This window comes from Mustelus asterias, chromosome 1 (assembly GCF_964213995.1).
Source record: "Mustelus asterias chromosome 1, sMusAst1.hap1.1, whole genome shotgun sequence".
NCBI classification, from domain to species: domain Eukaryota; kingdom Metazoa; phylum Chordata; class Chondrichthyes; order Carcharhiniformes; family Triakidae; genus Mustelus; species Mustelus asterias.
Window position 1 is genome coordinate 163,832,149 of NC_135801.1, and position 26,054 is coordinate 163,858,202.

The 26,054-nt window shown below is 43.4% G+C and overlaps 1 protein-coding gene across 4 annotated transcripts in view; it reads left to right on the forward strand.

Annotated features, from left to right (window-relative positions):
- The window catches only part of setbp1 (SET binding protein 1), a 328,180-nt gene that overhangs the window by 250,971 nt on the left and 51,155 nt on the right, over positions 1–26,054 (forward strand). Inside the window, exon 3 of one of the 4 annotated variants that reach the window (XM_078222187.1) lies at positions 826–3,347. The exons of the other annotated variants lie outside the window; for them this stretch is intronic. Within the exon in view, the coding sequence (XP_078078313.1) occupies positions 826–848 (23 nt within the window). The 3' untranslated portion in view covers positions 849–3,347. Of the gene's footprint in view, positions 1–825; positions 3,348–26,054 lie in introns of those variants that run through there. 4 annotated transcript variants of the gene reach the window in all.

Consider the following 26,054-nt stretch of genomic DNA (forward strand, 5'->3'; position numbering starts at 1 on the left):
TTTCTATCTCGGCCCCAACTCCACTTTTCTGCATATTCACCATAGCCCTTCAAGCTCCCTCTGCATATACTCTATCAAAACCTTTCATTATTTCTATTAGATTACTCCCCAGTCTTCTGTTTTCAAGAAAGGAGATCCAGGTTGTTCTTCCCTTCGACATGTACAACTTCGCAAATCTGATGGCATCATTGTAAATCTATCTGAACCAATAAATAACAAACCTCTATCCCATTTTGTTTACAAATATCCACACCCTAATATCCAGCATGTGACACCTGTGAATCAGTCACTCCCTTTGGTTAAACATTATCACAGAATTGTTGCAGCGTTGAAGAAGGTCATTCAGCCCATCAGGTCTGCACTGACTCACCGAATGAACATTTCACCTAATGGCATTCCCCTACCTTCTCCCCTGCAGATTGTTTCTTTTCAAATAATCATCTAATTTCCTCTTGAATTCCTTGATTGAATCTGCCTCCATCACACATTCTAGCCGTACATTCCATATCCTAGCCACTTGCTGAATGAAAATGTTCTTTCTCACATCAGTCCTGCTTCTTTTGCTAAGTTCTGTGCCATCTCATTCTCGATTCTTTCATGAGTGGGACTGGATGTTGCAAGATTCTTAATAATAATGTTGACATTTGTGCATATTAAAATTCATGCTTGAAAGTGAAATCAAAGTTAATTAAACTCTACTAGATAAATATGATAAATGGTAAGAGATTACCACTTTGTAAAGGAGTGAATGATGCCAAGTAGCCTATAATCCTCTCTTCCTGTCAGACATTTGTATTTTCATTTGTATGTGTTATGTGTCCTTAGTGAATGGAGAAAATTCCGAGTAAAGTTGCCGACCATAAAAGCTTCATAGAACATAGAACATTACAGCGCAGAACAGGCCCTTCGGCCCACGATGTTGCACCGACCAGTTAAAAAAAACTGTGACCCTCCAACCCTCCAGTGGCAGATGATGGTTTTCTATTTCCTCGCTCGCCATATAAAGCTGTCATCAGTGAAGGCAGCACCACAGAGTCCATTTCCTGATCTTTGCAATGTGGCCTTTACTGAAGATACATTATTCAAACAGACGTGACAATGTCCAAAATGATCAATGGCAGTTGTAGATACAGAATTCTTTTTTTCTATGATATTGTGTACAGCAATTTAATATAGTGCAAGCACAAATTTAAAAGGAGGGCAAAATGAGCAGTATTAATAACCTATTTAAGAATGCTGATTTTGGGAGCTGTAAATCTTTACCCCAAACCAATTCCAGAAGAGTTATTGTTTGTTCATAGGCAACGTCTAAACAATCTTGATGAAGTAGCAAATCCACGGTTCCCCCAAGTACAGCCAGGAACTCAAGTTTTGTAGAACGCTTTTTGCCATGCTTATTGCCAGAGCGATTTCCATGATTGGAATTACCACCATGTCCCTACTCATGAGAGGCCTGGCAGACTTTTGGAAAGCTGTTTACAAATTGTCCGAGAAAAGATAGAGATAAACCAAGGAACGACAGACCAGTGAGTCTCAGGTTAGCAGCAGGGAAACTATTGGAGCAACTTCTGAAGGAGAGCATCTATCTCCACTTGGTGAGGGAAGGCTTTATCAGGGACAGTCAGCATGGCTTCTTCAGAGGGAAGTCATGCCCAATAAATTTGACTGAATTTTTTGAGGTCATCAGGTGTGTAGATGAGGGTAGTGCAGTCGATGTACGTTATATGGATTTCAGCAAAGCTTTTGACAACATCTCACCTGGGAGACTTGTAAAGAAGGTAAATTCACATAGGTTAACGGGTAATTTGATAAAGCGGATTCAAAATTGGCTCAGTTGTAGGAGACAGAGGGTGATGACAGAAGGTTGCTTTAGTGACTGGAAGCCAGTGTCCAGTGGGGTACCAGAAAGATCTGTGTTGGGCCCCCTATTATTCGTCATTTATATAAATGACATTGATGACTATTTGGGGGTAAGACTAATAAGTTTGCGGATGACACAAAGATTAGCCAGGTGGTTAAAAGTGAGGCGGAGTGTCTTGGGCTACAAGAAGATATAGACGGAATGCTCAAATGGGCAGATAAGTGGTAGATGGACTTTAGCCCTGAAAAATGTGACGTGATACACTTTGAAAGGAGTAATTTGACAAGAAAGTACTCAATGAATGGTAGGACACTAGGAAGTACTGTGAAACAAAGGGATCTTGGAGCGTTTGTCCACAGATCTCTGAAGGCAGAAGGTCATATTAGTAGGGTGGTGAAAAAGGCATATGGGACACTTGCCTTTATCAATCGAGATAGGTTACAAAAGTAGGGAAGTAATGTTGGAGCTGTATAGAACTTTGATGAGGCCACAGCTACAGTACTGTGTGCAGTTCTGGTCGCCACATTATAGGAAGGATGTGATTGCACTGGAGGGGCTGCAGAGGCGATTCACCAGGATGCTGCCTGAGATGGAACATTTAAGTTAAGAAGTTGGCTAGGCTTGGGTTGTTTTCACTGGAGAAAAGTAGACTGAGATGTAACCAAATCAAGGTGTATAAGATTATGAGGGACATGGACAGAGTGGATAAGGAGCAGCTGTTCTCCTAAGTTGAAGAGTCAGTCATGCGGAAACATAGGTTCAAGGTGAGGGGTCGATGGTTCAGTGGAAAGGATGTGAGAGAAAACCTTTTTACCCAGAGGGTGGAGAAGGTCTGGAATGCGCTAGCTGGGAGAGTGATAGAGGCAGGTTGCCTCACATCCTTTGAAAAATGTCCAGATGAGCACTTGGCACATGATAACATTCAGGGCTATGGGCCAAGTGCTGGCAGATGAGATTAGGTGGGAGTTCAGGTGTTTCTAATGTGTCGGTGCAGACTCGATGGGCTGAAGGACCTCTTCTGCACTGTATGATTCTATAGAAACAAACCCAGATGACGTAATGTTTCAGTAATGATGACATCAGGTTTCAGAAACTTTTGGTTAGGAAGGAAGATGCTGTGTTGCTTTGAAGAACAGGGAACCTCATTGAAGTTTTCCCTTTTGGCAACTTTGATCCAAACAACCTATTTGTTATGGCAGAGCATTCAAGTACCAAGGAGCACAAATAAAAAATGAGACAGTTAGGAGAAAATGGGCAAAACATTTTCCACACACATAGGGGTAGAGTTTCCGCCTTGGGCACAATTGGCAGTCCAGGAGTAAATTGCACTCAGCATTATGATTGTTGCCAGAAGTGATTTTTTTCTGCTCAAGTTTCTGCTTAAATTTATTTGCATATCACTGAATCTAGAATCTAACATGAGCCATTGCGTTCAGCAGCGGTTTTGAATGTAATTTACTTTTGTATTAAAATATGTATGAGAGTGGTGACCTGGTGCACTTTTATTAATAGAGTTCAAAATGCATTCATCATAAAAAAGAGCATTTTTAATCAGATTGGCTAGTCCATCATCGGTCAGAAACTTACTTTTAAAACATTGAAAATTACCTTAAAAAAATACAGGACCATTAAGTCTTTTCACTGCTGTACAGTTGTTAGTGTCTAAGTATTATCATTATTGCTTAATAACTTTTAAAAGCTGCCTTTTAATGTCCTCCTGCCTAAGAAGAACTTAATTTTAAAGGCTCACAAACATGCACAATTAGTGGAAACTCGACATGCTGATTAAGTTTAAATTTAAAGTTTTAGCTTATTTATTAGTGTCACAAGTAGGCTTACATTAACACTGCAATGAAGTTACTGTGAAAATCCCCTCGTCGCCACACTCCGGCGCCTGTTTGAGTACACTGAAGGAGAATTTAGCACGGCCAATGCACCTAACCAGCACATCTTTCGGACTGTGAGAGGAAACCAGAGCACCCGGAGGAAATCCATGCAGACACAGGGAGAACGTGCAGACTCTATACAGACAGTGATCCAAGCTGGGAATCGAACCCAGGTCCCTGGCACTCTGGGCAGAAGTGTTAACCACTGTGTCACCATGCCACCCTTGAACTGGAGGTGTGTTTTGTGGGTATGGCTGGCTTTTAGCACAATGCTTTTTAAAACTAACACAGAAGGTGACAGGCAATCAATTTGTACTGGATATATTCTGCTCTTCAGATTTGCTTCCCTCTTGTGCTAGTTTGGCCAATTTTGGGTGAGTTGCACTGAGAATAACAGCACCACCAATAGGAAACTCTGACCAATCAACTCAGCTGCCCGCTATTTGAGTGCTGGGCAGACTTGAAACTGGGAGTGTTTCAGATGCGACTTTTAGACCTGTTCTCAGGCGCCCCCCCCATACACACTCTGCCTGAAGAAATATCAGCGAGTCTGAATCGTGCTGCACAAGCCTGTGGGTGGGGCTTAACACCCGAAACCCGACAGCTCCGATCGGCGTCTCCAACTGCGCATGCGCAGAAAAAAATGATAGAATGCAGCTCCCCTGCTACATCCCTCCTGGGCCGGATCCTGCCTCCCCCTGACCCCCACAGACATTGCCCCACCCCCCCAACATTACTGACCTCCTTATCCCTCCCCCCCCCCCCACTGATCTCAGGCAGAGTGACAAGGGGACCCCCCCTTCCTCCCGCATTGATCTCAGACAGAGTAGCAGCGGACCCCCCCCCCCTCCGTTCCACCGATCTCAAGCAGAGAGCTGTCGGATTCTCGGTACTTATCTCCTCACTAACTAGAGCGCCAGAATCAGACTTTTGTGGAGCATGTCTGTTTCATGCTGATTCTGGATGGGCGAACGCAGCGGGAAAGGGGGAAGTGCCGGTAAAGTTGGGCGTGCAGCCCATTAAGTCAATTTAAATGCATGCAAATGCATCTAAATGGCCGTCACACCTGTTTCGGGCGTGGTCCCGATCGTGGCCATTTTTGGATCTTGGTAAAGGGGGAACTGGCGCGGAGGCGGGCACAGATCGCGCTACTCAGCTCATGCCCAGCTTTACCAAGTTTTCGCGTCCGAAAATGGCCACGATCGGGACCGCGCCTGAAATGGGCGTGATGACCATTTAAATGCATTTGCATGCAGTTAAATTGACTTAATGGGCTGCATGCTCAATCTTACCGGCACTTCCCCCTTTACCACTACGTTCGCCCATCCAGAATCGGCACAAAATAGACATGCTCTACAAAAGTCCGACTCAGGCGCTCCAGTTTGTGAGGAGGTAAGTGTGGAACATCTCTCTCTGCTTGAGATCGGTGTGGGGAGGTGGGGGGAAGGTGGGTCTGCTGCCACTCTGCCTGTGATCAGTGCGGGGGAAGGGGGGGTCTGCTGCCACTCTGCCTGTGATCAGTGAGGGGAAAGGAGGGGTGGGGCCCGTGATCGGTCTGAGTGGCGGAGGGGATGGGGGGGATAAAGGGGTTGGTAATGTTGTGGGAGTGGGGCAATGTCTGTAGGGGCCAGGGGGAGGCATTATCCGGCTCAGGAGGGATGTGGCAGGGGAGCCACATTCTATCATTTCTGTGCATGTGCAGTTGGAGGCGCCGATTGGAGCTGGATTATGGGCATGTTAAGCCCCGCCCACAAGCTTCTGCAGCACGATCTGGAATTGCTGATATTTTATTCAGGCAGAGTGCGTATGGGGGCGCCTGAGAACGGGTCTGAGGGTCGGATCTGAAACACTCCCAGTTTCAAGTCGGCCCAGCACCTAGAATCAAAATGGTAAAATAGGGCCCTAAGAATCAGAACCTTGAGGTGTTTCATATCAGCAGAGAAAAAGTATTGCAGAAACTGAGGAGACTGAAATCCAACAGATTCCCAGGGCATAATGGCATACATCCTAGGGTTCCAGAATGAGTGGATACGCTGGTTATGGTTTCCCAAGATTCTAGAATAGATTGCCCACACCACTTTTCAAGAAAGAAGAGAGAAAACCGGAAACTGCAGGCCGGTTAGCCTGAGATCAGGATAATGGTGGCACCTAATGTGAAGAATATCTTAACGATGCAATGTAGCATGATCACACAAAGCCAACATGGTTTGTTGAAAAGAAAATAATATTTGACAACTTTATTCAAGTGTTATGAGGATGTATCTTGTTGAGTGGGTAAAGGGGAGCCAATAGATGTAGTATTCCTGGATTTCTAAAAGGCATTCAGGAAGGTGCTACACAAAGGGTAACATGCAAGGATGCATGAATCACAAAAAGTTGGTTTGCAGGTGCAGCAGGTAATTGCCAAGGCAAGTGGCATTTTGTCCTTCATTGCTCGAGGAATGGAGTTTAAAAACAGCGAGGTTATGTTGCAGCTGTATAAGGTGCTGGTGAGGCCACACTTGGAGTACTGTGTACAGTTTTGGTCTCCTTACTTGAGAAAGGATATACTGGCACTGGAAGGGGTACAGAGGAGATTCACTAGGTTGATTCCAGATTTGAGAGGGTTGGCTTATGAGGCGAGACTGAGCAGTCTGGGACTATACCCATTGGAATTCAGAAGAATGAAGGGAAATCTTATAGAAACATATAAGATTATGAAGGGAATAGATAAGATAGAAGCAGGGAAGTTGCTTCCACTGGCAGGTGAAACTAGAATTAGGGGGCATGGCCTCAAAATAAGGGGAAACAGATTTAGGACTGAGTTGAGGAGGAACTTCTTCACACAAAGGGTTGTGAATCTATGGAATTCCCTGCCCAGTGAAGCAGTTGAGGCTACCTCATTGAATGTTTTTAAGGCAAGGATAGATAAATTTTTGAACAGTAAAGGAATTAAGGGTTATGGTGAGCGGGCAGGTAAGTGGAGCTGAGTCCACGAAAAGATCAGCCATGATCTTATTGAATGGCGGAGCAGGCTTGAGGGGCCAGATAGCCTCCTCCTGCTCCTAGTTCTTATGTTCTTATATTCTTAAGGGCTCATAGAGTTGGAAGACAGATATTAGCATGGATGGACAGTTAGTAATGGGCATGGAGGAAGAGAGCAGGATCAAATGAGAATTTTCAAGTTGGCAGACTGTATTTAGTGAAGTGCTGCAAGTATCAGTGCAAGGGCCTCAGCGGGGGCTGAGTTAGTGAAAATCCAGCCCATTATGTCAACCATGACAGCATTGAGTGAAGGAGCAGGCTCGAGGGACTGTATTTTCCGGTTTCATCTGTTTTTATGTTCTTATATGTGAAGCTACTGGGTTTCACTTTTAACAGAGAAACTACCTGGAGAGTGTGATTCCAAAATACTCATAAATTCCAATTTATTAAAAATAATTTGCCTTGAAGCACTAGCTTTGGATATAGACCTTTAATCAGTGATTTTCTTTTTGCACTAACTAGCAACCTTTGGTGACCAAGGGTTGCTAGTTAGTGCCAGATTAAGGGAATTTATGGTCATTTCCTGAATAGAATGTGAGGCGGAATTTTCCAGTCTCGCTCACCTCAGAAATCAGGCCCAGCAGGCAGTTTGGACCATGTAAAGGTCCGGTGACCTCGGGCGGGATTTTCCGGTCTTGGGGTGAGCACGGCCACAAAATCCCGCCCATACACTCTTCTGCTTATCAAAGATGAGGAGAACACATATATTTTAGTTGGTTGGAATGCAGTAACAAGTACTCTATTCAATCCTTCAGTCTCATTGCGTTTACCTAGATGTTGGACAGGTGAAAGCACATTCTGCTCTCCAGTAGACACACAGTCCACATATAAGAGTGGTGAGTGAACCCAAGGGGTTGTATATACCATAAAAAAACAAAAAAAAGCATTCTAATGTTCCTTTTCTTTCCTATTGTTAAAACTGTTTATTATGTTTTGTGGGTTGGTATTTTATGCACCCAAAATGGCAATTAATTTATGAAATAGGTTACCACAGAAGAATCATGAAGTGGATCATAAAATTGGCTCCAGAACCTAATTTTATCCTTTGGAAGAATTTGACAGATATGGCAGGAAGGGAGTTAGATGGCATTGGCCTATCAAAAAAATGACAATAAACTTGGCCTAATAAATTTTGCCTGCTCCAAAAAACTCCTGTAAGATAAATCACCCTTTTCTGTAAAGTGACATCCTGTTGGAATTCCTGCTCTGTTCGAAGTTGACTGCCACTCTGATGGTGGTTCTTAATATCCGTTTAAAAATCAAGTAGCAGATGGAAACACATATATTCACATTGAGGGAGAAATCTGTTGGGATTATTAGTGGGTCAAAAAAAGTGATTCAAAAACACTTGAGCAGTACGAGATCTGCACTGTTGTGATCTGACATGGTGATGGGAAGGTTTGTTTAATTTAGCTTTGACCAGTTACACTTCAGATTATTTTCTTTTAAAAGAAAACTGTGATCAATTTCTATTGCACTGAAAATTTTGCACCTCTTACCAACCAACTGCCAAAGGTATTTTTTCATTTATTCATTCACGGGATGTCGGCATCACTGGTTCGACCAGCATTCATTGCCCATCTCTAATGGATCATGGGAAGGTGGTGGTGAGGCACCGACTTGGACTGCTGCAGTCCATGTGGCGTAGGAACACCCACAGTGCTGTTAGGAAGGGAGTTCCAGCACCCAGTGACAGTTCCAAGGTAGGATGGTGTGTGGTTTGAAGGAGTGCTTGCAGACAGTGGTGTTCCCACGCATCTGCTGCCCTTGTCCTTCGAGGTGGTAGAAATCATGGGTTTGGAACACGCTGGTGAGCTGCTGCATGCATTTTGCAGATGGTACACACTGCTGCCACTGTGTGGAGGGAGTGAATGTTTAAGATGGAGGACGGGGCACCAATCAAGTGGACTGCTTTGTCCTGGATGGTGTTACGCTTCTTGAGCATTGTTGGAGCTGCAATAAATCAGGCAAGTGGAAAGTATTCTATCACACTCCTGATTTATGCTTTGTTGAGGGTGGACAGGCTTTGAGGCGTTAGGAAATGAGTTACTCTCTGCAGAATTCCCAGCCTCTGACCTGCTCCTGCAGCCTTGGTATTTATAAGACTAGCCCAGTTCAGTTTCTCATCAATGGTAACCCCCAGGATGTTGATATTGGAGGGTTCAATGATGACAATGCCACTGAATGTCAAGAGAAAATGGTTGGATTCTCTCTTGTTGGAGATGGTCATTGCCTGACGCTTGTGTGACACGAATGTTGCTTGCCACTTATTATCCCAAGCCTGAACTTTGTCTGGATCTTGCTTCATATGGCCATGGGCTACTTTAGAAGCTAAAAATTCACAAATGGACCTGAACATTGTGCAGTTAGTGAATGTCCGTAATTCTGAGCTTATGATGGAGGGAACTTCATTGATGGAGCAGCTGAAGATGATTGGGTCGAGGACACTATCCTGGGGAACTAACTCTTGAGTTCAGCTGTTTGATCCTTCCTGCAGCTTCACCTTTCTTGTCGCATTGCAATAGCCATTTCTAAACTGTCCCAAATATAATTGAGATTCTGGAAATTAGGGAATTGGATTTCAACCTATCTTCCAAAATCACTAATTTATCACTCTCTGCGATGCTAGGCATCCAGTGACCAGTTTTTATTTACAAGTGTGGCTGGGATGTGCAGTATTGTGAACATTTTACTGGAATCACTTTAATGCACCATGCGTCTTTAATTACAGTGTAATTATATCCCATATTCAGCAAGTCAATCAAAGTAATAGTGCAGCTTTAAGCAACAATTGCCAAGAGAACATAGATTATTGGTGAATAATCATCACTGCAATTAAGAATCTTAATATAATTATTACAAAGTGAACCTTCAAATGGGTTATCGTTATAAGTGCCTCTAAGCAGCTACCTATCAATTTAACATTGAGTATCTGGGTTGAAAAGGTGTCCATATGTATCTCAGTCCATCGTATTAAACAAAATGACCACACAGTTGTTTAATCTTAATTACCTTTTAGCATTGGAAATCTCATTAACAGTTTTTCAGAATTTGGCCTTTGCTGACTACAGGTGTCTGAATTTTCTTTATGTCTAATGCACCTACATATAATGCATCAATTTTTCAGATGCTAATTAAACTTAATGAACACTGACAAAGTAGCTCGGGTAGGAAATTCATTTTTTTAAAGATGGCTCTACCCCATGAGGTTACCAGTTCTTCAGATTTAGTTAATGAACCGCCCTCATTAAATCTCTGAAAATTGCAGTTAATTGACACTAATTAAAAGTTTTCCAGCTCCTTTTATACATTCTTTAGGTCTCACTCATTTGTTCATGTGAGTGACGCTCAGTAAGGCCAAAATTAGAAAGCATGTTGAGTATTGTACAAAGAGAAATCAAAAATATAAACAACTTTTGTTTCGTCTCCTGGATTTGACGGTAATTTTTAAAGTACAGTTGTAGTGTTAACTCCTGGGCTCCTGAAGTTGAAGTGTTACTCATTCTTGGATATATTGCACCACAGAAAACTATTTCCATGGAAATCTTCACCAAATATATCTGCCAAACACAAGATGCAGTTTTTGAACTTCCCTTAGTGGTTTCAAGTCGGATTCAATAATAACTCTATTGCGGCATTAGGCAGCATATCCTGTGATTTTGACATTTCCTCGAATGACCATACCTACATCAGCATTTCGTGGGACGCCACAGTGGTTAGCACTGCTGCCTCACAGTGTCAGGGACCCAAGTTTGATTCCCAGCTTGTGTCACTGTCTGTGCGGAATCAGCACGTTCTCCTCGTGTCTGCATGGGTTTCCTCCGGGTGCTCCGGTTATCTCCCACAGTCCGAAAGATGTGCTGGTTAAATGCATTGGTCATGCTAAATCCTGTCTCTGTGTGTGCCCGAACAGGCACTAGAGTATGGCGACTAGGGGATTTTTACAGCGACTTCATTGCAGTATTAAGCCCATTAATAAATAAAATTATAATTATTGAAGAACATTTCTGGGCCTGTGACATTTCATGCTGATCCCAACTGACCTGTTGTATTTGTAGATGCTGCTGATTAGCAACCTTTGACAACCATGGCGTTATATCAGCTTTCATCCACCTTTAAAGGAACATCTAATGGGAAATTTCACTTAAAGGGGATAATTTTGACTTTGAATGATAAACACCTCTCCCAATTTTCACTTCCCTTGCTCATGTGAAGGGTAAACACCAACACAGACTCTTTGGGGCTATAAATGGATTGTTGCCATGTTATAACATCTATGTGTTTCCATGCGCATGGATTCCACAGCCTAACAATCCACTTTGGCCTCTCATCCATTCGCTTACATTAAATCATAGCACTATGGCCCCTTATCCTTGACATCCCACCTTTTCATCATTTTAAACACTTCTCTTATATCAGCCTGCGATTGCTCCAAAGGAAGGAAACATTTATTTCAAGCATTCCTTTGCATTAGTATTTCTCGGTATATCTGATTATATCTGATTGTTATTGTGTCATGCACTGTACGACCTCAGTATCTTTCCCGTGGTGTGCAGCCTATTTCATTTGACAGGGCAATGAACTTTTTCCTATTACTGCAATTCCAACATAAAATTGGAATTCACATTATATTTTCTTTGACTTACACATTAGTTTATTTAACCTTTCTCTCATAAAATATGTATTTAATTTAATGCACAGTGCAATTAGTATTTTCTTTACAGACCTGTGAGCCTGACGTTTCAGTTCAATCCAGACCGAATTACTTCTCCAACACATTCCACAAATTTCTTTTTAGCATTTCACCTTTGCTGATTGCCTTCTCAAGTTGCTCCTATAAACATGCTAAAAAGGCAGCTCCAGGTCCCATGTGTTTCAGCTGCAGGAATATTATACTGTCTGGGTGGCCCCATCATCCATCCCACAGCCTCCAGACTTTATCTGGCCTTGACTTCCCCTTCACCTATTCTCAGTAACAGAAAGAAACCAAATGTTAGGTGCTGATTGTAGGAAGGCAACGATTAAATGTACAATTAAACCAGTTCTAAAGACTGCCAGTCTGCTTTGCCTATTGCACCTAGTAGTGAAAGGAATGCTTGAAGACTCAACCCAATTTAGAAATCTAGCTGAAGTACCACAGTTCAAAGGGACTCCCTCAAATAGATTTCATGAACGTTTCGGAAACATCTTGATGCTGTTCACTCGATTAAGCGTGAGAAGAAACTCAGTGCAAACTAATGTTCCCTGAAGTTCATTTGAACCTTGCCTGTCAAAAGCACCCAACATTTTGCTCCAAACTTTTCCAAATACAGTGATGAATTGTCACATTAACACGAGCAGATGCTTGCAGGAAAAGTGCCCCCCACTCCTTTCCCTGAACCTGGCACAACACAGAAAACAGGAAAGTATAAAAACCATTAATCCTTTTTCTCCCATCCAGCCCTTAATGTCCATGCTCAGAACCTACACAGCCAAATGTCAGTTCCTTTTTAGCCTTGAAAGTACGGGTTTCAATCCACCCACACCCTGTATTTTATTTTTGAATGATACCAGAGTTCTCAAGTGATTATCAGTTATTATACTCATTAAAGAAAAATACAAATGCGATTTTGGAAAATGGTCTATCTATCTGTATCATTCGGACGTGGAAGGAGGGAGCGCAATATTTGCAGATGTCTCAAAAATGGGGGGATGATTAGCAAATAATAAGGGCTTCTGGAGGAGAGAGACATTCGTGAAATGGAAACACAAGTGGCAGATTCAACTGTTCAGCATTGTAAAATAATGCATTTTTGGAGCTGGAAGGAATGAATACGAGTGGATCTTAACGGGAAGATTCTGGAGGGTGTGAAACATGAGTTACAGTTACATGATTCCTTGGAAGTATGAGTACAGGTAGCTGGAGCCTTAAGACTGCCACTACCATTCTGGGTTTTGCAAAATAAAAGGCAAAATGTACAGGAGCAAATAAGTAACGATAATTTGTATGCAATACTGGCTAAAGCACTCAATATAGTTTCGGCATTCTGGTATAGAGAAAGTACCATATGCCTCACCAGCATAATCTCCAAGGTCAGAAACTCTGGTAATGTGGAGAGACCTGAGAAACAGCTATTAGTTCCACGGTCATAGAGGACGCTAAGAGATTTAGCAGATATTTCTGATAGTGTCAAATATGAAAGGACAGTTCTTCTGGTTGAAGAGTCAGTGATGGCAGTGGAACGTGACGATTCAGGAAAAGTAAGTGGCTGGAGCACAGAGTGTTTTACCACAAGACCTGTTTGAGACAGAGAGAATTGTATCTTTTAGGTGAAATAAGATATTTGAAATAGGGAAAAATGTAGAGTGGAATTTTCCTGCATTTGGCGGAAGCATGCCATGGTTATATCCTGCATTGCCTTGGCATGTGGGAGAAATGTGGTCCAGTCAGTTTTGACACACCAGCCAATAATCACTGATTCCCTTCATATATACTGCTGAACATGCAGGAGATGTGTTGGAGCATCACTTTCATACCATTACAGTCCTCGAAATAGTCCATTTCACAAAGGCCAATCCTTTCTATGAACCCTAAGTCAGTGAGTGAGTGCACAGTCATGTAATAAATTCCATATTGATTTGTGGGATTCTGTGAAGCAACGCTACACAGCTGTTCAGGAACAAAGGAAGATCCTCACAGATAGGTAAGTAGTCAGGTTCATCAGGGTCAGCACACACCTCTGACAGCACACACTCATTCCTGTCATTTCAGATGTCACCAAGTGGAACCTACGTCCACCATTCAACGTCATGTATGGGAGATGGGAACTAACAAAGGAATAACATTCAACCTTAAAAGCAGGGATGAAATAATGCTGCAGAAAAGCGTGAAAGGCTATGGTGTGTAACAATGAATACTACTTTTGCCAAAAGCTCACAATCATAAAATAAACACTATTGCAAAGTGCACTTCGGTGAAAAGATTCCAATGTTGGTCGCAACAAATACTTATAACATCCACAAACTCTGTGGCCTGGGCATCGACTCCTCCCTCTGCGACTGGATCCTGAACTTTCTAACTCACAGACCGCAATCAGTAAGGACGGGCAACAACACCTCCTCCACGATCATCCTCAACACCGGTGACCCACAAGGCTGTGTTCTCAGCCCCTTACTATACTCGTATGATTGTGTGGCCAAATTCCCCTCCAATTTGATTTTCAAGTTTGCTGACGACACCACCGTAGTGGGTCGGATCTCAAACAATGACGAGACAGATTACAGGAATGAGATAGAGAATCTGGTGAACCGGTGTGGTGACAATAATCTCTCCCCCAATGTCAACAAAATGAAGGAGATTGTCATCGACTTCAGGAAGCATAAAGGAGTACATCAATGGAGACGAAGTAGAAAGGGTCGAGAACTTCAAGTTTTTAGGTGTCCATATCACCAACAACCTGGCCTGGTGCCCCCAAGCCGACACTATAGTTAAGAAAGCCAACCAACGCCTCTACTTTCTCAGAAGACTAAGAAAATTTGGCATGTCAGCTATGACTCTCACCAACTTTTACAGATGCACCATAGAAAGCATTCTTTCTGGTTGTATCACAGCTTGGTATGGCTCCTGCTCTGCCCAAGACTGCAAGAAACTATAATGTAGCCCAATGCATCACGCAAACCAGCCTCCCATCCATTGACTCTGTCTACACTTCCCGCTGCCTCGGCAAAGCAGCCAGTATAATTAAAGACCCCACGCACCCATCGGGAAAAGATACAAATGTCTGAGGTCACGTACCAACCTACTCAAGAACATCTTCCCTGCTGCTGTCAGTCTTTTGAATGGACCTATCTTGCATTAAGTTGATCTTTCTCTGCACCCAAGCTATGACTGTAACACTACATTTTGCACTATCTCGTTTCCTTCTCTATGAATGGTATGCTTTGTCTGTATAGCGCGCAAGAAACAATACTTTTCACTGTTTGCGAATACATGTGACAATAATAAATCAAATCAAATCAAAAACCAGAGATTTCAGTTGGACAGCATTAGGATAATCACTTCGATGAACAATTCTCATGAGGTCGCCTAATGTGTACCTGAGATGAAGGGATTACATGTGTTTGTCCAGCATTCATTCTTGTGTAGGAATTGCCCTTGTTCATGCTGAAGATGTAGAACCAAGGCAATTCACTGGGATGAGTGGGAGATAATTGAAGTGAGTAATAAATACAAAATATATTCACAATAATGCAGATTACATATAGGGAATGAACACCTGTGCCACCATTATGCGTACAAAACTTCTTAATTTACTAATGCTGTGTCCATGCATAGCCCCAACATCCACAACAGAAATGGAGGCAGCCTGTAACTGCTGTGCCCTGTTGTCTAAGATGACTTTGGTGGGCATCCTCTGGAGGCCCAATGCCTGGATGATTCCAGCCTGCTAATGGTCTCCTGCTTTGAGACAGGTGCATCCTCCTCCACCTAACCAACTGGAGTTGATGGGGGTCACTGGCTGAGTAGATTTGGAACAGTAGAGCACCCTTAGAGTGTCCTTGGTGGATGCTCCCAGTGTGTCTGGCTGGTGCTTACCCTCCCTTTAGGTGCCCAAGGGACATTCCCTGAATCCTTGAGAAGAAGGGGAACCTGGAGGGAGGTCAAGATGACCTGTTCCCCTCTCACTTAGCCACTGCTGGAATGCAAAATTCCACCCATCAGGATTTGAGGTGGGATTACAACTATGGGATTGTATTTGGATTGTTGTTTTTGAAGAGCCGGCACAGCCAGGGCCAATGGCTTTCACCGCCTACAAACCTATTAGGGCTATGTGAAAAAGCTGGCAAAGAAACGATGGGCTGAATTGCCTCTTTCTGTGCTTTATGATTCCATGATTTTGTGCTGTAAAACTTCCATGGCTCAGATAATGGTATATTCAATTATATTATGCTACAAGCTTTCTAGACAGGTTGTAAAACTTCCCCATGTAACTTGAGAATGATCAACTTTGATTTGTCTAGAACATAGAAAAAATACAGCACAAACAAGTTGCGCCGGTCATGTCCCTACCTACCTAGGCTTATAGATAGGCTTACCTATAACCCTCAATCCTATTAAGTCCCATGTACTCATCCAGAAGTCTCTTAAAAGACCCTATCGAGTTTGCCTCCACCACCACTGACGGCAGCCGATTCCACTCACCCACCACCCTCTGAGTGAAAAACTTACCCCTGACATCTCCTCTGTACCTACTCTCCAGCACCTTAAACCTGTGTCTTCTCGTAGCAGCCATTTCAGCCCTGGGTCTAGTAATAATCAGCCGATTTTTTTTACTGGAACTGTTTTTCAGAAATATTCTTGCGATACTAAATTGGGGCTGTATATCTTTTAACTGGTATCTGACATTTATGTTGTTTTACTTTTTTTTCTGCTGACGAACTAAGACCTTGTGACAAAAATGTTATTAGATGACGAAAACTTGTTTTTTTGTGTTCTTGTTTCCCGCTATCCCAAGGCAGTTATTATCGAGACGAATTTTCAGAATAAAAACAAAAGGACTTTTTATCCCAGGCCGTAGGCGACTGTATTTAGGAACATAATTTGCTCCAAAGTGCATATAAATTAAAGAAACTGGGGCAATCAATATTCCCAGAAATAATGGATTTGAAATTCCATCTGTTGATCTTATTAATGTGAAGAAGTAGTGTGGGTGCAAAATGTAAATGCCATTTGTTATCGGGGGGAATTTCACCCCCACGTTGTTTTGGAATTTGAACAATGATACAGAAGGGAAGGAATCCGATCACATCCTCTGGCTGGGAGGTTTACTTGGGTAATCAAAGTATAATCAGCCACTCCGCCCATAACTTAGTTTAATATTTTCTGCTATTGAGTGCAAAACTAAAAGGTGTGTATGTTATGCTCAGTACAAAAATGAAGGCATTGGATCTTACGGATTATATCATAGGCACTGGAGCGTGGTGACTAGGGCGTTTTCACAGTAACTTCATTACAGTGTTAATGTAAGCCTGCTTGTGACTCTAATAAGTAAACTTTAAACTTTAAGCACAGTTTATAAACATGGCCACAAACTCTGTTACGGTGGCTGTAACTTCCCATTATTGACTCTGTCTACACTTCTCGCTGCCTCGGCAAAGCAGCCAGCATAATTAAGGACCCCATGCACCCCGGACATTCTCTCTTCCACCTTCTTCCGTCGGGAAAAAGATACAAAAGGTCATTGTCGACTGCCATTGTACCGTTGTGCTCTTAATCGAGGAAGTGTGAACCCTGCAGTCATATGACTGAACCCAGCTTCCTGAGACTGCAGTAAAAGCCCATCTGGTTCACTAATGCCCTTTAGGCAAGAAAATCTTCCATCCTTAGCCAGCCTGACTTACAACCGGCTCCTGACACAAAACAATGGGGTTGTTTTAACACAGTAAGAAGTTTAACAACACCAGGTTTATTTGGTAGCAAAAGCCACACAAGCTTTCGGAGCTCTAAGCCCCTTCTTCAGGTGAGTAAGACAGAGGTCGATAGATTGTTGACTAGCAAAGGAGTCAAAAGTTGTCAGGGGTCGGTAGTAATGTGGAGTTAAGGCCACAGACAGATCAGCCATGATCTTATCGAATGGCGGAGGGGCTGAATGGCCTACTCCTGCTCTTAATTCATATGTTCATATAATATAACCGGAACAAAACAAAACTGGCAGAGCAAAACGTCTGAAACACCAAGAAACATCTGAATCAGTTGAATCATCGTAGCTGGAAGTCTTAAAATCAGCTAAAGTCCTGTACTTGTGCCAGCTTCCAAGTTCATCTGAGAACCAGTCTTCTGGCTTTTCATCCACATGAGGCTTTGTGGGGTGGCACAGTGGTTAGCACTGCTGCCTCACAGTGCCAGTGACACGGCTTTGATTCCCGGCTTGGGTCACTGTCTATGTGGAGTCTGCATGTTCTCCCATACCTGCGTGGGTTTCCTCCAGGTGCTCTGGTTTCCTCCCACAGTCAGAAAGACGTGTTGGTTAGGTGCATTGACCCGAACAGGCGCCGGAGTGTGGCGACGAGGGGATTCTCACAGTAACTTCATTGTTGTGTTAATGTAAGCGTACTTGTGACATTAATAAATAAACATAAACAAACAGAAAATCTGTTGTTTCTAAATGATCTTCACTCCAACTGAAGTATCAATTCAACTGAGGAAACGCTTACCTGCTCGGAATGTGGGAAGATTCACTCAGTCATCTAACCTGCTGAAACAACAGTGAATTCACATGAGGGAGAGACCGTGCACCTAATCAGAGTGTGGGAAAGGATTCACTCAGGCATCACACCCGCTACAACGCTAGACAATTCACACTGGGGAGAAACTGTTCGCCTGCTGAGAGTACAGGAAGGGATTTGCTGATCAGCCAACCTGCTACAACACAAGCAAATTCATAGTGGGGAGAAGCCATTGTTTAGGTTAGGTGGATTGGCCATGCTAAATTGTCCCAAAATGTGTAGATTAGGGGGATTGTGAGGTTACAAGGATAGGGCAGTGGGGTGAGCCTGGCTAAGATGCTCTGTTGGAGAGTCAGTGCGGACTTGATGGACCAAATGGCCTCCTTTTTGAATCTATGATTAGACCTTTAATACCATATTTTTATTGAATTCAAACTTCACTTCCTGCTGTGTGGGATTTGAACCCAGGTCCCCAGAGAATTACCCTGAGTCTCTGGATTACTAGCCCTGTGATAGTACCACTGCGCCACGTTTTTAAACATTCAGGGCATGTGGTAATAAATAACCTTTCTTTTTTAACCACAAAAAGCTTGCTGCTGGAATTTATTTTCAGTGAGGAAAATTTACTCTGAATGGTAATGAAATAAACACACCATACACACAAACATCCCGATTGCTGACTGGAAAAGACCCACACAAATTCTATCTGTAATGTCTATTTTAGAAAGTGTATTTAAAGTTAAAAGTTAAAGTTTATTTATTAGTCACAAGTAGGCTTACATTAACACAGCAACAAAGTTACTGTGAAAATCCCCTACTCGCCACACTCCGGTGCCTGCTCAGGTACACAGAGGGAGAATTTAGCATGGCCAATGCACCTAACCAGCACATCTTTCGGACTGTGGGAGGAAACCGGAGCAGCCGGAGGAAACCCACGCAGACACGGGGAATCGAACCCAGGTCCCTGGAGCTGTGAGGCAGCAGTGCTAACCACTGTGCCACCGTGCCGCCCGTATTTCCGTAAATTATCCTTTGAAGTATTAAGCAATTATATGCTGGTCAAATTCTTCTTGTCCTTTTCCTGCCTTCTTTTCGAACCACTTTAACTAGCTTCACAGCTGTGACACTTCAAACTGAGGTTGACTCCAGCTACTTTATGTTTGAAAAATAAACCACAGCCCATTTACTTTGTTTTAAAATAAAATTGCTATATTGGAAATCATTTTTTAACTTTAAAGTACTGTTGCCTTAAGTTTTCATCACAAACTCAATTCTTCCTCAGAGTGAAACCAATGACACATGTACAACATGTGGCGCTCTGACTGCTCTCTGCACACATAGATCCTGTAATATACAGCAGAGTGTATACAAAGGCTTACTGCTCACAGCAAAGCATTCCAGGCAATTTCTGATTTACTGATTCCTTTTTCTCTCTCTTTTCAGAGTCAGCAATTAAGTACCTGTGCCATTACCATTCAAAATGTATAAACAAACACCACTTCAAAGGAAAATTGGCATGTTTTACTTTAGAATGTTTTAAACACTGAATACAGAACATTGTTTGATCCTTCCCCTCTCCCAAAACAATTACATAATGACCTCTTGCAGAATAACATGAACAAGCAACAACAACTTATATTTACATTAGAACTTCCAATGTCATGAAATGTCCCAGGGATCTTCAGGGCATTGTAAAACATTGGGTAGATGTAGCATGGGTTCATGAAGGTAAGGTCATGTTTGTCTAATTTGGTGGAATTTTTGAGAACATTACGTGCGCAGTGGACAATGGGGAGCCTGTAGATGTGGTATATCTGGATTTCCAGAAGGCAGAGTGTGTGACTTTCTGGCCCACTCCCCATACTGGCGGAAATCAGATCAAGGCTTCTTTATTGCACAGAGTGCATAAGTTTCGACTGTTGGCCTCACTGAAACAACAGATCTGAAACTTTCCCGTTTTCACGCTCGTCCTGGATTTAGGATTGTTTTGGTAAGCGTGCCCCCTTGGCCAAAGAGGTGTGGATTAATGGACGAAAGCAAGGTGTAGAGACAGAGAGTTGCAGGGAGGGAATTCCAGAGTTTAGTCCTGAGTGACTGAAGACACAGCCATCATTAGGGGTCCCGAACAACAGATGCTCATGCCGGCGAGATTTGTTGAGCACAGATATTTCAAACAGTTGTGGGACTGGAGCAGATTATAGAGATGGGGAATTGAAAACACAAATTAAAATTTTAAAATCAAGATGTTGCCTGACAGGGAACCAATTTAGGTCAGCGAGCACAGAGGGTGATAGTTGAATGAGTGAGAGGGAGAATCAGTGAGAGGGAAATCATGTTCAACCAATTTATTGGAGTTTTTTAATGAAGTAACTTGTGCTGTAACTTGGGCGGCACAGTAGCACAGTGATTAGCACTGCTGCTTTACAGCACCAGGGTCCCGGGTTCGATTCCCGGCTTGGGTCACTGTCTGTGCAGAGTCTGCACGTTCTCCCCATGTCTGCGTGGGTTTCCTTCGGGTGCTCTGGTTTCGTCCCACTTTCTGAAAGATGTGCTGGTTAGGTGCATTGACCCGAACAGGCACCAGACTGTGGCGACGAGGGGAATTTCACAGTAACTTCATTGCAGTGTTAATGTAAGCCTTACTTGTGACTAATAAATGAATAATAAACTGTAGATAAAAAGAAACCCGTGGATCTACTGTACTTGTATTTCCAGAAGGCATTTCATAAGGTATCGCATCAAAGGTTATTGCAGAAAAGTAAAGCTCATAGTATAGGGGTAACACATTGGCATGGAGGGAAGATTGGCTGGCGAACAGAAAACAGAGAGTAGTCAGAATGGATCATTTTCTAGTTGGTGAAATGCAATGAGTGGTATGTCGCAGGGATCAGTGCTGGGACCTCAACTTTTTACAATTCAAATAAATAACTTGCATGAAGGGACCAGGGGTATGGTTGTTAAATTTGCTGATGATACAGAGAGAGGCAGGAAAGTAAGTTATGAAGAGGATACAAGGAGAATACAAAGGGATATTGGTAGGGTAAATGAGTGGTCAAAAATTTGGCAAATGGAGTATAATGTGGGAAAATGTGAAATTGTCCATTTTGACAGGAAGAATAAGAAAAAAGTTTATCTAAATGGCGAGAGATTGCAGAGGACTGCACCCAGTCCTAGTGCATGAATTGCAAAAGATTAGTATGCAGATACAGCAAGTAATTAGGAAAGCTAATAGAATGTTATTGTGAGGGGAATTAAATATAAAAGTTCTGAGGTTATGCATCACTTATACAGGATGTGAAAATGCCGGCGTTGGACTGGGGTAGGCACAGTAAGAAGTTTCACCACGCCAGGTTAAAGTCCAACAGGTTTATTTGGTAGCACGAGCTTTCAGAGCGCTGCTCCTTCTTCAGGTGTGAGTGACACCACTTATACAGGGTATTGGTGAAACGATATCTGAAGTACTGTGTACCATATCGGTCCCCTAATTTGAGGAAGGATGCAAATGCATTGGAAGCAGTTCAGACAAGGTTTATCAGACTTCTACTTGGAATTGGTGGGTTGTTTTATGAGGACAGGCTAAGCCCAGAGGAGCTTAGCCTGGACAGGCTAAGCCCGCTGGAGTTTAGAAGAGTAAGAGGTGACTTGGTTGAAATGTATCAGTCCTTGATGGACCTTGACAAGGTGGATGTGGAAAAGATGATTTCTGTTTTGAGAAAATTTTGAACTAGGGGGTCACTGTTTAAAAATACATGCTCAACCATTTAAGACAGAGGTGAGGAGAATCTTTTTCTCACAGAGGGAAGTCAGTCTTTGGAATTCTCTTCCTCAAGAGACAGTGGAAGCAGAGTTTGGGATATTTTCACGGTAGAGCTAGATTTATTTTTGATAAGCCAGGAGGTAAAGGGTTTTCAAGGGTAAGTGGGAATATGTTACCATAAGATCGCCAGGATCATATTGAATGGCAGAACAGGCTCAAGGGGCCGAGTGGTCTACTCCTGTTCCTAATTCATGGGCCCGATTTTACCATTTTGATTCTAAGTGCTGGGGGGACTTGAAACTGGGAGTGTTTCAGATCCGACTTTTAGACCCGTTCTGAGGCGCCCCCATACGCACACTGCCTGCAAAGATATCAGCAATTCCGAATCGCGCTGCACAAGCCTGTGGGCGGGGCTTAACGCGCCCGAAACCCTGCAGCTCCGATCAGCGCCTCTAACTGCGCATGCGCAAAAAAGAAAATGATAGAATGCGGCTCCCCTGCCACATCCCTCCCGGGCCGGATAATGCATCCCCCAGGCCCCCATAGACATTGCCCCACCCCCACAACATTACTGACCCCCTTATCCCCTCGCCACCTCCGCCACTAACACTGATCGCAGGCCTCTTCCCCTCCTTCCCCCCTACTGATCTCAGGCAGAGTGGCAGCAGACCCTCCCTTCCCCCCCCTACTGATCTCAGGCAGAGTGGCAGCAGACCCCACCTTCCCCCCTACTGGTCTCAGGTAGCGTGGCAGTGGACACCCCCCCGCCCCCCCGCATCCTCCCGATCTCAAGCAGAGAGCCGTTGGACACTTGACACTTACTTCCTCACTAACTGGAGTGCCTGAATCAGACTTTTGTAAAGCATGTCTGTTTTGCTCCGAATCTAGATGGGAAAACGCGGTGGTAAAGGGGGGAGTGCTGGTAAGGTTGGACATGCAGCCCATTAAGTCAATTTAAATGCATGCAAATGCATTTAAATGGCCGTTGCTCCCGTTTCGGGCACAGACCCGATCGCGGCATTTTTGGGCTTTGGTTAAGGGGGAACTGGCGCAGAGGCGGGCGCGGATCACGCTACTCGCTTCACACCCGACGTTATCAAGTTTTCATGCCCGGAAACGGGCGCAACTTGATGGTAAAATCGGGCCCCATATCTTCATGTGTGTATTTGTTTGAGACTTTGTGTGAGTTAAGACATGGGCAGTAGACTTTTGGATGACCTCAAATTTATGGGGAGAGGTAGAATGTGGGGGAACCAACTAGGAGTGCAATGGAAAAGTCAGATCTAAAGATTCTAAACGCAATAATAAATGCTTCATCAACGGAGGAGCAGAAATAGGAGAAGCCACGCAATGTTATGGAGACCAAAATAGATGGCCTTGTGATCAATGCCAAGATTACATTTGCCTTCCTAATCATATTTCTCTCGACTGCACTTTCCTCACTTTGCCTCCACCGTTCTCTGGGGACAAGCTCCACAGACTCACGGAATATTAGGTAGCCTGATTTTCTAACTTCGTTCTTCAAAGGGCAGGAGAAAAAGGAGGTTCAATCTTCAGGGGCTGCCCTTTGCAGATTCCTCACTTTCCTCAGCCTTAAACCCAACAGCTCTCTGTCTCCACCGCCTGCTTCCTGAGGTGCTTAAACTCTCCCTAGCCAAGGCCCCAGATGTTCTGGCTTCATGTGCCTTCTTACTCATCTTCTGGCAGCCACGGCGGTGGCCGCTGCTGTACTCTGTGCAGTTCTAGGACTGATGAAGCTGTTGACCAATCCAGAGGATGGGGCTTCCTCCCCAGCGATGGGTGCAGATCCCACATTATCCTGGTTAAGCCCACCTGCACTTCATTATGGCTATGGGGCAACCCCCCTTTTATTCCGCTCCCTTGCTGCTTTCCCAGTTTTCAGACTACATTTTGAATGCCCGCACCACTGTGAATGAAGATGTTTTTTTAAAAACTGCTGACCTTGCTAACTTTCAAATCAAATGAGAAAGGTACGAGTGCCCTTTGTGTAGTTGCTCACACTAACCTGAAGAAGTTCTCATTAAATAAATTCAGTGTGTTTGTTACCTTTCCTCGACACTTGCTATCCTTCTGATTATTGGTTTCCATTGCTTAACTTGTGGAAACTGTGACCTCTGAGCCGTGGCTGATCCATCGGAGTCCATGAGCCCATCAGATTTGTTTATCTTTCTGTACTTGTCGATATCTTTTTATTTTATTTATTAGTGTCACAAGTAGGCTTACATTAACACTGCAGTGAAGTTACTGTGAAAATCCCCTAGTCGCCGCACTCCGAAACCTGTTCAGGTACACTGAGGGAGAATTTCGCATGGCCAATGCACCCTAACCAGCACGTCTTTCGGACAGTGGGAGGAAAGCGGAGCACCCGGAAGAAACCCCTGCAGACACGGGGAGAATGTGCAGAGTCCACACAAACAGTGATCCAAACCAGGAATCGAACCCGGGTTGCTGGTGCTGTGAGGTAGCAGTGCTAACCACTCCACCGCGCTGCCCTTATTATTTATGTAGCCTATTATTTAGGACCGAGATCTCCTGTGAATGTGTCAGCATTTGCAAGCATTCCCAGACCAGCTCACTCCACACCACCAGCTTTCCATTATGCCATTTGCGCCAATGTCTCTCAGAATTTGCCCCAGACAGAGCTGCTAACCCTATGCACTGTTCTAAACTATCATCTAAACTGGCTGGACAGTGATTGCTGCCAGTGTATCCAAGGTGGCTCGTACTGACATAACATTTTTGTCATATTTGATGCAGCCCACATATCATGATAATCAACCAACTGTTCCGAGTTGCTGTTTGATTGAAAGACCCGCTCCTCCCCTTGGCTACGTTTAAAATGGTTTACCACCCACAGATTCTTGACAGGACGTGTCTGCACATGGGGCACGTGCATACCTAGTTTTCCTTTCAGCCATGGATTCTTGCAACAACATATAGTAAGAGACGAAGAAGGCAGACTATAATGCTGAAAATACAGTTTACAATAACGCGCAGCAGCACAATAAGCCTTTGAAGATTTATATGGCAAACTCCGCAATGAAACCGCTTTCCGCCAAGCAGGTTGCAAATCTGCTTTTTTCAGTTGAAAATGTTGATAATACTGTTAATGCAGACTGACAGGTTCCTGGTGACTGGGGCTTGTCAGTGACCTTTGTTGTTATCTGAGGTCGCGGAACATAAGTAGTGCTTTTGTTTTCAAGCACCTGGAAACAAATCCTATAGACTTCATGTCTGAGTCATTTGATAGATTGACAGAAACCGTTTGTTGCCAACCAACAAAGTCCTTTCTCACAGCCCAAGGCTGTTTCATTTTTAATCCCATGTTTACAGTCACTTTTTCCAGAAAGCAGGTGTTGGGTGCCAGACCACCAGGAACAGCACAAGCAGTTGACATGTATAGAATTGCTGAAAACGTTTGGGAATCAGTGGTTTTGGCATCGTGTCTTCAGCCTGTTACTCTTGACACCTAACTGTAAAATGATCAAAGAGCTTCAGTTCCTTTGCCCCACTGCAAATTAGCCAGCTATATCAGCAATAATGCATTTTTAAAAAAAGGTTTTTGCTTCATATTCAGGCAAACTTTACATTTAAAACGTACTGTCACACCGTATACAGAGTGTACATGTATTCCTTGGTTTAATTTAGGTGCTAGAATGCCTTATTAGTATGGCATTTAATGGATGACAGGCCCCCAGAGTCCACAGTGAAATAAAAAATGAACTGGTGTGCTCTTGAAGTAAGTGTTTACGGCCCCTACTTCTCAAAGGAAATCACTGGCACAGCCCTAGCAACCAATCGCCGTCAGCTCCAACATTTTTCAAATGTTTTGTCGGAGTGTGTGGGCATTATATAAGGCAGTCATGATGTGGAGATGCCGGCGTTGGACTGGGGTAAACACAGTAAGAAGTTTAACAACACCAGGTTAAAGTCCAACAGGTTTATTTGGTAGCAAAAGCCACACAAGCTTTCGGAGCTGCAAGCCCCTTCTTCAGGTGAGTGGGAATTCTGTTCACAAACAGAGCATATAAAGACACAGACTTAATTTACATGAATAATGGTTGGAATGCGAATACTTACAACTAATCAAGTCTTTAAGAAACAAAACAACATGTTTGTGTCTTTATATGCTCTGTTTGTGAACAGAATTCCCACTCACCTGAAGAAGGGGCTTGCAGCTCCGAAAGCTTGTGTGGCTTTTGCTACCAAATAAACCTGTTGGACTTTAACCTGGTGTTGTTAAACTTCTTATTATATAAGGCCCCAGTCAGAATCATAAAAGGTCCAAGTGTTACATTGT